The 13,157-nt window shown below is 36.3% G+C and overlaps 1 protein-coding gene across 1 annotated transcript; it reads right to left on the minus strand.

Annotated features, from left to right (window-relative positions):
• Nucleotides 1–9,810: 9,810 nt before the first annotated feature.
• LOC110621796 (calmodulin-binding protein 25) lies at nt 9,811–10,927 on the minus strand. The gene has a single exon (XM_021766100.2). The coding sequence runs from the start codon at nt 10,727–10,729 to the stop codon at nt 10,022–10,024; it is 708 nt and encodes a 235-aa protein (XP_021621792.1). The 5' UTR covers nt 10,730–10,927; the 3' UTR covers nt 9,811–10,021.
• Nucleotides 10,928–13,157: the final 2,230 nt, after the last annotated feature.

Genomic DNA, 13,157 nt, shown 5'->3' on the forward strand with positions numbered 1-13,157 from the left:
TTTTTTTAAAAAATTTGTGAAGTCCATGAAATTAAAATAGATTGAAAGATATAATAAAAATTAAGTTATACACCTTATTAACAAGTATAAATATATTAAATAAACATAAAATACATAAATTTTAAATATTATATGTAGTAATTTACCTCAATTACCACTAAATGAGCGTATAATAGGTTCTTGAGTAGATCCACCACCTTTATCTTGTGATTTAATGACTTAAGGGGTTATAAGGATGCAAATATCCCTCTAGAGTTATAAGACTGGATGCCATGTGCTAGAGCTGTGGAGAGATAAGGTGTATTATTATAAATATGTTTAGTTTGAATAAGTCTTAGTGGTTAGGATCCCACGCGTAATGGGTCTGATTACCTGAAATAGCTCAGTCATTTTCTCCACTATCTCCGCTTTCTCCTATTTAGTTGCTACAGCAGTTGTTATTATTATTTTATTTAAAGCAGTGTATTATAGCTCATTGGATGATCGGAGCTACATTCAATATTATATTATTCACTTCTTCATAATTTCTTGCTTGGTATCAGAGCAGGTTCTGTCCGCTCCCATGGCTTCTCCTACTTTGAATGTAGCTAATTTCGTAACTCTAAAACTTAAACAGACAAATTACCCACTTTGGAGAGAACAGGTCCTGAGTTTAGCTGAGAGTCAGGAATTATCCGATCACCTTATGAGGGATTTTCCAGAAGATCAGAAGTTCGACCCTTCTCCAAATCCAGTTCCAGAAAATTATCAACCACAACAGTCAGATGCTTTTAAAACTTGGCAAAAGTCCGATCGATTGCTTCGAGGGTGGATCTACGGGACTCTCAGTGAAGAATCTCTGGGACTTGTCATCGGATTAGAAACTGTGAGAGATGTGTGGAGCGCTTTGAAAGAAGCCTATGCTCAAGACTCACAAGAGAGAGAGTTTACCCTTCGACAACAGTTAACGTATTTTCGAAAAGACGACAACAACTCTATAACAGAGCACTTACGCTTGTTTAAAGAGATTTACGACAATTTGACTGCAATTGGTAAAAAAGTGCCCGATGGTGAGAAAGTCTTCTGTCTTCTCACTAGCTTAGGTCCACAATACGAGACCTTCACCACTACTATGCTCAAGCCACCACGACCTAACTATAATGAGTTAGTGTCACAATTGAAAAATCATGATCAACGGCGGAATTGGTTCTCAAGTCAGACCAATACTTCGCTGGAATAGATCGCGTCACATGTAGCTTTCTATGGGAATCAATAGAAACACACAAATCCCAGCTCAGATCGATGCTCCAGTTTCGATTCGCAAGGGCGAGGATTTCGAGCCCAGTAGACCCGAGGTCAGAATCAGAACAAAGGAGGGTATTCTGCCCAACGCTGTCCACCACCACCAGGCCAGAGGCGAATGACACCGGCTGAACGGGAACTTTATAGGGATGAAATTTGTCAATACTGTGGCAGAGAAGGACATATTGCTAAAATTTGCTGGTGGGTTTCTAAAGGACAACATGAAAGCCCTCCACAAGCTCTTGCAGCTCTCACACTCGACAATGGAGTTCACGATGCCGACTGGGTAGCTGATTCAGGTGCGTCCAATCACATGACAGGTAACAAACATTTGTTAAAAAATATTAGTAGTTATCTTGGGTCTGATTCTATCACAATCGAAAATGGTGCGTTCTTGCCAATTGATGGTATTGGTACGTCTTTTTTGAAACAAAAGTATAATCTGCCTCTTTCTAATGTGTTGTCTATACATGATTTAAAACAAAACCTGTTGTCAATTAGTCAACTAACTGATGAATATCCAGTAAACTGTGAGTTCTCTAATATTTCTGTTTGTGTTAAGGATCGGGAAACAGGGCAGGTACTTCTGAAAGGGCCAAGGAGGCTTAATCTGTATACATTATCTGGAATTCCTGAGGCCTACTTCTCAAATCGGTTTAAGGCTGGTATTGCTGAGCTTTGGCATCAAAGATTAGGACACCCACAAGCTTCGGCTGTTTCTGTTTTATTCAATAAAAATCTAGTTAATGTAACAGGTTCTTTGCGTTCTAAGTTTTTGTGTGATAGCTGTCAGTTAGGCAAATTAAGTAAAATGCCTTTTAGTGCTTCTGAACATACTAGTTCTTCTGTTTTTGATAAAATTCATTGCGATTTATGGGGACCAGCGCCTGTTATTTCTTTTGCTAAGTTTAAGTTCTATGCTTGTTTTGTTAATGATTTCTCAAAATATACCTGGATTATTCCTCTAAAATGGAAATCTGATTTCTTTGCTACTTACTTGGCATTTGAACAATTTATATTGCGTCAATACGAAAAGCAAATTAAAGTTTTTCATTCAGATAGAGGAGGTGAGTTTGTTAATAATGCTTTGTCTTCTCATTTTCTCACACATGGTATTAAGCATCACATTTCTTGTCCATATACTCCTGAGCAAACAGGTGCCGTTGAACAGCGACATAGAGTAATTCGTGAATTAGAATTAACTATGATGTACCATAGTCATGTACCATTATATATGTGGGTTGAAGCATTTCAAACAGCTGTCTTTCTTTTAAATAGATTACCTACTACTGTTTTAGGAAATGAGACTCCTTTTTATATGCTTCATGGTTTTCATTTTGATTACAGTTCGTTGCGTGTCTTTGGTTCCAAATGTTTTCCGTACATTTGGGACTCTAAGCCACATAAGTTTGATCCAAAGTTTTGCTTATGTGTTTTTGTTGGTTATAGTGAGAAACACAAAGGGTATAAATGTTTTAATCCTAGAACTAAGAAATTTATTATAAGTCATCATGTGTCTTTTGATGAGGCTGTTTTTCCTTTCAAATCTACTTCTGCTGATCCATCTTTTGCTCTTCAAGTTATGAATTCGTGGTTGCCTGCTTCTTCTAGTTCATGTACCGACTCTGATGAAAGTAATCAAAATGAGACTATTTTTCCTTCTTTACAGGGGAGTGTGCCTTCTGAGATTGCTACCTTGCCAGACTCTTCTCATGCTCATAACACAAGTATTCTGCCGTCTGAAGGTGAAGCCACACAGGTCCAACAGCCTGCCGCAGTTGTGCCTTCTGCGGTGGTGTTGCAGCCCTCATCTACATCCTCAGTTCTGCAGCAAACAGCAGCTGATTTCACTGCTGTTCAGTCCCCAGTTCTGTCACATGTTACTGTTCCAGTGCCAACGGATGTTTCGGAGACTAGTTCGTCAGTTTTAAACCAAGTGGTGGTGGTGGCAGATTCGTCTGCTCCTGCACAAAGTTCCTATCAAGGTCCAGAGGACCTTCGGATTGCAGACCAGGTGCAACAATGTTCAACAATACTAGACCAGCAATTGTTTGTCTCGAATGACCTTCCAGAGCAACCCACAGAAACACATTCATTGGACTGTTCAATAAGTGAGTCTCTCGTTTCTCAATTTGACAAATTATCATTAACTGCACCAGGTAATTCTGCTTCTCTTGATGATACTATGTTTGATGAACATGCTTTGAATTTACCTTCTTCACATACTATGATTACTCGGTCGAAGTCAGGAATTGTTAAACCCAACCCCAAATATGCTTTGAATGTTACTGTGTCTACGTCTATTCCTCCTGAACCTAAGAGTGTCAAACATGCCCTTGCTCATAGTGGGTGGAAAAATGCTATGCTTGATGAGTTTAATGCCTTAATTAAGAATGAGACTTGGACATTAGTTCCTTGCACTGCTAATTTAAATGTTATAGGGTGTAAGTGGGTCTATAAGGCTAAGTTAAAACCCGATAGCACGTTAGAACGGTTGAAAGCTCGTTTAGTTGCTAAGGGTTTCCATCAACTTGACGGTGTCGATTACACTGAAACTTTTTCACCCATTATAAAACCTGGTACCATCCGTTTAGTTTTAACTGTAACTTTAGTTCGGGGTTGGCCTATTCGTCAACTTGACGTTAAAAATGCTTTTCTGCATGGTTTCATTTCTGAGAATATTTATATGGAACAACCTCCTGGAATGATTGATTCTGCGCATCCCTCTTATGTTTGTAATCTTCAGCGTGCATTGTATGGATTAAAACAGGCATCGCGTGCCTGGTTTGATCGATTAAGTGTTTTTTTAATTAAATATGGTTTCTATTGCAGTCTTGCCGATCCTTCTCTTTTCATTTTTCACTCATCGATAGGAATTTTGGTCTTATTAATTTATGTTGATGATATGCTCCTCACAGGCTCTTCCCCTCCTCTAGTTCAATCATTCTTGCAGGTCTTAAATTCTGAATTTTCTATGAAGGACCTCGGTCCGTTACATCATTTCTTGGGCATTCAGATTCACACTACACCCACTGGGCTCCATTTATCACAGACTCATTATGCTCATTCTATTATGAAGCGTGCTCAAATGTTAGATTGTCGGCTTATGCCTACGCCTTCGGTACAAAACACAGTTTCCACTCCAGATGACACAACTGTTGATCCTCGCTATTTCCGGGGCCTTGTTGGTTATTTGCAGTATCTTACACTGACCCGGCCTGATCTTTCTTTTAGTGTGAATTACGTTTCTCAGTTTATGCACACACCTGACGTCTCCCATTTAAAATTTGTTCGGCGGATTTTACGTTATTTAAAAGGCACTATTCACTACGGCCTATCTCTAACCGCTAACACTTCACTTGTTCTTAGTGCTTTTTCTGATGCAGATTGGGCTAGTTGTCCAACTACTCGGAGATCCACCACTGGCTACTGTACTTTTCTAGGTTCAAATATAATTTCGTGGTGTGCCAAGAAACAGAATAAGTGGCTCGTTCCAGCACCGAGGCGGAGTATCAAGCTATGGCTCATGCTGCCGCCAAGCTCACATGGTTGGGCTATTTATTGGCTAATTTACGAGTTCCCATCCATCATCCTCCGGTTTTTCATGGTGACAACTTAAGTGCCTTGCATCTTACTGTTAATCCTGTACTACATGCTCGTAGCAAACACATTGCTCTGGACTATCATTATGTAAGAGAACGCGTTGCTCAAGGGGTTTTAACTACTAAGCATATTCCGTCGTCATTACAACTGGCTGACATTTTTACAAAGCCCATGACAAAGGCTCGCCTGGCTCAATTTCGTCACAAACTTTGTCTGCAGCCCCGACAAAGTTTGAGGGGGGATAATGACTTAAGGGGTTATAAGGATGCAAATATCCCTCTGGAGTTATAAGGCTGGATGCCATGTGCTAGAGCTGTGGAGAGATACGGTGTATTATTGTAAATATGTTTAGTTTGAATAAGTCTTAGTGGTTAGGATCCCATGGGTAATGGGTTTGATTACTTGAAATAGCTCAGTCATTTTCTCCACTATCTCCGCTTTCTCCTATTTAGTTGCTACAGCAGTTGTTATTATTATTTTATTTAAAGCAGTGTATTATAGCTCATTGGATGATCGGAGCTACATTCAATATTATATTATTCATTTCTTCATAATTTCTTGCTTGATTGAGAGCTTTGATCTTGATGATATTGATAATATTGTGATGGATCAAAGCTGAAGAATGAACCCATACCAAATTGATTACTAGAATTGAACTGGGTTTGGGTATGAGAGAATGATTGCTCCGACAAAGATAAATCACAATACGATGGAGGAGGCTGATATGGATATGGGTTTGAGTATTCCCATTGAAAGTTTCCTTTATATCCATAATCACCGGTAGAGATTGCTTTCATTGAAAATTCACTTGTACCATAAGTCTCATATCCATAATTATCTACATCCATAGAACTCTCTCAGTAACACATTTTCCCTTATCACCACTACTATCAGACCCACGAGATCTGTGATATGTATGTTACAAAGCTGGAGTTGGAGCTGGAGATGGAGATGGACTATGTCTTTGATATGAAGAGAGATCATTATGTGATTGTAATGAACTAGTAGTTCCATGACCTTCACCTCTTCCACCTTGACCACTACCACCATCATCACCATCACTAAAACTAAATAGTATAAAAGAATATTTAAGTTCAGCATCACCACCGCCTCCAATATTATGTCCATGAGTTGGAGCATTAACTTATTGTGATTGTGATGGAGTAGCCTCATCCTCCTCTAGCCAATGATTTTCTTCATCATCAAGCACATGATTTTCCCTTTCCTCCAACCAAGGATTTAGTGGATCATCTTCCTCAAAAATGTAATCCAAATTAATTGAATTATAACTCTTTTCTAGCTCATGCTGACTCTTTCTGCTGAAATTTCTCAACTTCAGCCGCATATTATAGTGAACAAAGACGAGTGCATGCAATTTTTGATACCATAATCTGTTCCTCGTCTTTGTATGTATAAGTGAAAAAGTGTTTCAATTTCTTTCACAATTAGGTGTCGAAGTGGTTTGACTCAACACTCTTACTACAATTCTTTGTAGTTCAAGAGCACTTTCACTATAATATATTCATCATTCAACTGCATTAAAACATATAATAATTTTAATAATATAGGTTTTTCTCAAATATTTTAGAACACTAAAAATATAATATAATGTGTAAATATTATATTTTTACTTGGATCGTGAATTTAATTGCTTTTTGTGATACGGTGGATCCAAAACTCTCCATTTTATGCTTATAGAGTTGTGTCTACACCAATAAAAAAAAATTATTTGCTTTATTATACATGTACGTACTAAAATTATTTATTAAAATTATAAGTTAGTATATATTATATACTTACTTGGTTCAATGCATGGCCTTGATTTACCAAATCACTCTCTAGCCTTTGAATAACACTTTTAAGGTCTGCCATTATTTCACTATAATTTTCAATATCGTGTGGACCATACTGATATTGAGGATTCAAAAAATATCCTGCAAATTATAAAAATATTATTAAAATTTATAAGATATAAAAATTATTAAAAGTATTAAGTATTAAGTTTATGTACTTCTTACCAGCCGCATGCAAATCATGATGTAATTGAAAATTCCAACGAGTATCAATAATTTTTCAGTAGTCTATGTAACTTTTGAAATTTTGCTTAATGGTCAATTTTGCTCGTTCCATTGCTTCATATATAAATCCCATTGTTGGTTTTTTCATCGCCATCCACTAATCTCAACACTTTAAGCAATGGCTCTTAAATTTTCATAATTTGCTCGGCTTTCTCCCAAAAATTTCTTCCCTCTCTATCCAAGCTAAAAACATTTTTCTTAGCTTCATAAGTTGGTCCACTGGTAGCCTAGCCATATTTACTTCCTACCCATTGCTCGAATTCAAACATATTTCTTAACCTCGTTCTACATCGAAGAAGACTTTTCAATGCAATAAAATTAGTTGCAAATCTAGTAATCCCGGGGCGAATTATATCTCTACCATCAGTGAATTTCTTCATATAATTTACCACCCAATTATGATTATAAATAAATTGGGTGATAACTTTTCCTTGATCAATGACGACCTTTATATTTTTCCTCTTTCTAAAATCTTCTAAAATTAAATCAATGCAATATGCACTGCATACTGTCCAATACAAATTTGGAAACTTTTCCATCAACTTTTTGCTACCAGATTTAATAGCAGCTTCATTATCAATCACCACTTGGACAATTTTGCTTAGGCCAATTTCTTTAACCACCTCCTTCATGATCTTGAAGTAATATTCTCCATCTTTTCGTTCAACATTGCTTGCATCTATGGATTTATGGAACACTGTTTCACGAGGAGAGTAGACTAGAAAATTAATTATACTCATTCTGCTTGGTCCGCTCCATCCATTACACGTAATGGTAACTCCTCTCTCGTTCCACATGCCATCAAATGAAGCAATATATTTCTTCATTTCTTTTTATTCATTTTTCAAATATACTTCAGAGATCTCATATGCTAAAAGTAGTGATACATTAGGTCCCACTTCAGCGGCCATTCTGAGTAATGGCTTTGTCCATAGTGACTCAACTACACTAAAAAGTAATATATTGTGGATAATAAAATTACCAAAGACTTTAAGCAACTTTTATTGCTGCGACTTAAGTCATTTGGTTTTAATTTTTGGTTGTTTCACACTTTGTTATTTTCTAATTCAATTTCAAATGCTGCTAATGTAGAAGCATGTGTTGATGTTTGCTCAACAAATTTTGATGCTTCTCTACCTCTCTCACGAACGGTCACTGAATGACTAATTCCCGAGCGAGGAGGAGCTTGATGGCTACTCCCACCACTTTCATAATAAGAAACTCTCCTTCTATAAGCATCTTCATCAAACTACCGCATACTTTCGCATTTCGCAATTTCTAGTTCAATATCTTCTTCGTCTGAATCTGAACCCACAACTTCTATCATCTTCATGATTTCATCTTCCAACTCCCTTGCCCTCTTTGCTTTATCCCTTTTTGCAGTTTCAAAACCCCTCAACATATTTCCTATGTCTTTTTTTACTTGCGCAAAAACTTTTTGACAACCAGCAACTTGTTCTAGTATATTTACCAAATACTGCTTCAAGCGAGTTATTCCCCCACTTATTTTTTTACCATAAAAATTACAGGTTATTTCTCCTTTTTTTCCTGTAAGAGTGACAAAATTTCATCCAATATCTTGACTTGATTTATTAGATCCCCTTCTCAGCATTTTTAAATTATCAAATAATATACTGTAAAAGAGAAACTAGATGGTAGCTCATAATATGCTGGAGAGACTCAAAGAGAGTACTGGATGGAAGGAATAAAGAGGAACTAAAGACTAAAGATAAAGAAATAGAAAAGAGTAAAAAGAAGAAATAGAAACTAGAGATAGAGAAATTATTTTTGCATTTTCACGTGATAACACAGGCTAGAGCTGCTGGACAAAAATTCTACAAGATTCTGGAGCTGCTAGACAAAAATTATACAAGATTCCTGAAATAATTTGATATAAAAGAGAGTAACAGCCGTGCCGGTCACGACCGTTATCGTTGCGTAACAGCCATATCGACCGTTATAACAATAAATTTTTTCTGCCATTACTTATCAATCATAACAGCCACGACAGGCTTCCCAAGCTGTAAATAACGACTGTTATATTATGTAACGACCGTTATTTAAAACCGTGATGAGCATTCTTCAATGGTAGCTCATGCTCAACATGGAGAGCATCAATGGGCTTTTTCTCTTTTATTTTTAGTTATATACTTCTTCCACTTGCAAAAATAGACACGCTTTTATTTTGTGGTTAAAATAATAAATTTGATTTAAATTTTCTCTAATATATTCTTTACTTAAAATGTTCTATCAAGATTAAATAACATGAAATTTAACTTTCTAATTTATATTAAATAGAAAATATGAATAAATAAATAATTACTATATAAAAACTAACAAAAGCCACCAAATTCAATCTTCCTGTTAGTACAAAAAGAAAATAAAAAATAATATTGAACCATTAAAAGAAAAAGCCAAGATAAATGCATAGAAGATGAGAATGACGGACAGCCGGGGAGGCAAATCAAATCACAATCCAAACAAAACGACACCACTGTCACCGTTCTTGAGATTGGATCCCTTTCTTAAGTTGTCTCAAGTGTAACATATCTTTTTTTTTTTAACCAAAAAATGTCACACATCAAAATCACCTCTTTAGCTATTGTCATCATTCAGACAGATAATAAAAAGGTTGAGACTATAAAAAATTACATAAACACTAACTTTCCGTTAATTAACTATAAAAAATATGTATTTTTAAATGGTCAATTTGCATAACAAATTTAAAATATTTAAAATTAAATAATAAAAAATAAATTATCTTGACAAAATTTCTAACAGAAAATATCACGATAAAAGCAATCACTCAAGTTATTTGAGCAGTTAATTAGTAATCACAAATAGTGAATGCACGTAGAAAGTAACTATATTATGTGATACTTAATAAACAAGAAAGTAACTAATCCAAACAAAGACCTCCCACTAAGATATAGACACATCAGAGTCGCAATTCTCCACTGCATAACTACAGGCCTCTCTAATATAATTTAAAAAAAAAGGGAAAATATAACAAAAGCAATTTTTTTTTTAATATAAAAAAGGGGAGAAATAGAGAAGCGCTAATTCCACGACTCTAGTGTCGGAAAGCTCGAATAAGAGTCAAAGTCTAGCCCATCGGATACCACGGGCTGTGGAAAAGAAACTGTCTCGGACCCAATAACGGGTCCTGAGCCCGGGCCCACAACCATTTCTTGTTGCTGTTGATGATGGTGATCCAGCAAAAACGCCGACGTATCTAGGGTCGGCAAGCACCCGCCAGTGCCGTGCATCCGGCTACCGAGTCTCTGTGGCTCCGGCTTCAGCACTGGTACGGCTGGCAACTGGTTGTTACCGAATTTAACTCCGGTAATCTGTTGCACCATCTGCCTGAAGTTGGCCGGATCCGCTGTTATGAACGTAGTCTGAGAGCGCTTAGAAGCACGAGACTTGCGTTTCGAAACTTTGGCAGCAGCACCTGGGATCCCGATCCCGTTTCGCTGGCGCTTGGGAGCTGGCGTTTCAGGGTCAGAGCCAGAAACGTTAGAGGCAGTAGGAGTAGCCGGCGGTGGTGTTTGGGAGCCGGAAACGAGGTTGAATAAGGAATCCGTCGAGAGAGTTTCAGAGACAAAGAAGGAAGAATTAGAGTTAATACTATTAGAAAGGGATTTCTGGAGGGCTTTAGTTAGGGCTTCGGTGTCGCGAGCATAAGCTTCCGAAATCCATGAGTCAGTAAAGGTGGGTCTAAAGAGAAATGGTTCAAAACTGGCCAAGTTCTCCGATGAAGCCATGTTTTTCCCAAATTTATCCTACAAGCACTTGTCGAATTAGAAGCAAATGACGAAAAGAAATGGAATAATTGATATTCAAAAGAATTTTCTGAAGCTAAAGATACCCTCAGCAGGTATGGAAGGAGAGAGAGAGATGAGAAGGACTAGGGAGTAACAGCGAAGACAGGAGAAGACTTAATAGGGCGGTGAAAGGGAAGAAACCGCGTTGTTACGAGAGAACACGCGTCAGCTTTATTGTACGGAGGTAGACTAAACTAAACTCTTGAACTCTTGAACTAAACTAAACTAAACCATGGTTTATTTGTACAGTTTAATGAGTATTACAATTATGGTATAATAGTAAGTGGCTTCAGTCAGACTCACGAGTGAAGTGAGCCTTCGAGCTTTGACCGTCAAGCCGCGTTGTCTGCTCGCTCGCCATCCATTATTCACGCGTCCCTTATCATCTTCACGTCATTTGGGCCGTTACCGTCAACTCTGCAACCAAATTAAATTAAAAAATGTAAGTACCTATCTATTTATCTATCTATAATAAAGTTAAAATAAGAAATTGAAATTTGATTCTCTTTTTCTAATACTTCCTGTTTTTTAATTATTTGAATTTTTAACTTTTTTTATACCTGAACTGATTAGGGTAATCAGTATTCGGTTCAAACCGAAAAAATCAATCGAACCGAATTGATTTAAAAATTTGATTCGGTTTTTTATATATTTAGGTTCAGTTCAGTTTTTAATTTCAAAAATTTTAGTGATTTTGGTTCGGTTCAGTTTTGATTAAAAAAAACTGAAAAAACCGAACCGAACCGATTAGTAATAATAATATGTTTTTTCAATAATATAGAGAAATTAAATCATATTAAAATTAAAATATTTTAATTAAATTTTAAAATACTAAAAATAAAGTGTAAAAAATAAAAAAATTATTAAAATTTGAAACCGATCAAACCGAACCGAATCGAACCGAATCAGATCGGTTCGGTTCGATTCGGTTTCTGACCAAAATCGGTTCGGTTCGATTTTTATAAACACTAAAATTTCGGTTTTCGATTTATTCGGTTCGGTTTGGTTTTGAATCGAACCGACTGAATGCTCACCCCTATAACTGATCTAAATAATTTTAAAGTAAAAATGGCCGTTCAATTTTATTAATTATGATTTCAATAATATAACCATATTATCGAGGTAAATAGCTCATTTTAATCTCCAAAGTTTTTCAAAGGTTTATATTGCCAATTAAACTTTTTTTTTTTTCTATATAAAGAGTCCTCTAAACTGCTTATATGAGATATTTAAACCCAATCTAATAATGAGAAAATATATTATTCTTAAATATCAACATTGTCACTATTTCTCCAGTTAAATCAAAAAGTAAATCCCTCAAAGCTATTGAGAGAAATCCTCCTACATTTTATTCTTAAATATCAACATTGTCACTATAAATATTTGCAAAGGGTCAAGAATATAAAGATTTTTTGTTTGAATTAAGGTATACTAAAGCGACTCACGATGTCATATTAAGGTAAACACTTGCAAAACTTTTTTATGTGAAGTTGTAATAGTTTGCCATGTAAGTTTTTTTTTGTTTAATACAATGGATATTGATGGTTGAGATTCAAAATGTGTCTGGGATTAGCTGTGTTTTCTTTCTTAGTAAGTTTCGTCTTTGTTTGATCATTTACCTTTTTATTTATATTTTTTTTTGTCTTTTTCGGACATGCCTTCTCCGTCTTACATTTTTATCCATCTGCCACCTTCATGCGGATACCCTGTTTGTGAGTACGAGGTACTGATTTTCGTCAGGTGACTATTTAATTCCTCTTGACTCCTTTTGGACACAATTTCGATTATTACAAGCTTTGTTCTCATGTGGTGGTTGGTAATTGGTTAGATTCATTTGCCTTGAATTCCTTCGAACCATATCCGGCCTGTGGGCTTAGATCGACTCTTAGTCGGTCTGAGTCTCATCTTATGCAACGCACTATGGGCCTATATTGGATTGGCCCAGGCCTTTTTTTTATTTGGGCTTTAGAAGGCTTGGCGGTTCAAAACCCATTAGTCATCAAGTGCCTCTTTACTCTCTTACCAATTATTCCATGATTAGTGAAGGAGTAAATTTCTAGGCTTCCATTACATTTACTCGGCTCGAGGAAGGGATTTCGATAGGTGTCATTTCTTTTTTCTTTTCGAATTTTGAATTTCGCTTTTTACCTATTGCTCTTGTTCTCGCACCACCTCTTCTATTTACTCGACTATAAAATCTGCCAGAGCTTGCTCTTTGATTATTGTTCGAGGCCAGTAAATGAGGCAATACAGACTAATCTCTATCGACTAAGCTAGCATTTGTCCTGAAATCTCTAGCTTGTGTAAGATCCTCTTTAGGGGTTGATCTGTCATTATAATTCCTTAATGGTCTTTTAGACACATCTTG

This window comes from Manihot esculenta, chromosome 8 (genome assembly GCF_001659605.2).
Source record: "Manihot esculenta cultivar AM560-2 chromosome 8, M.esculenta_v8, whole genome shotgun sequence".
NCBI lineage: Eukaryota > Viridiplantae > Streptophyta > Magnoliopsida > Malpighiales > Euphorbiaceae > Manihot > Manihot esculenta.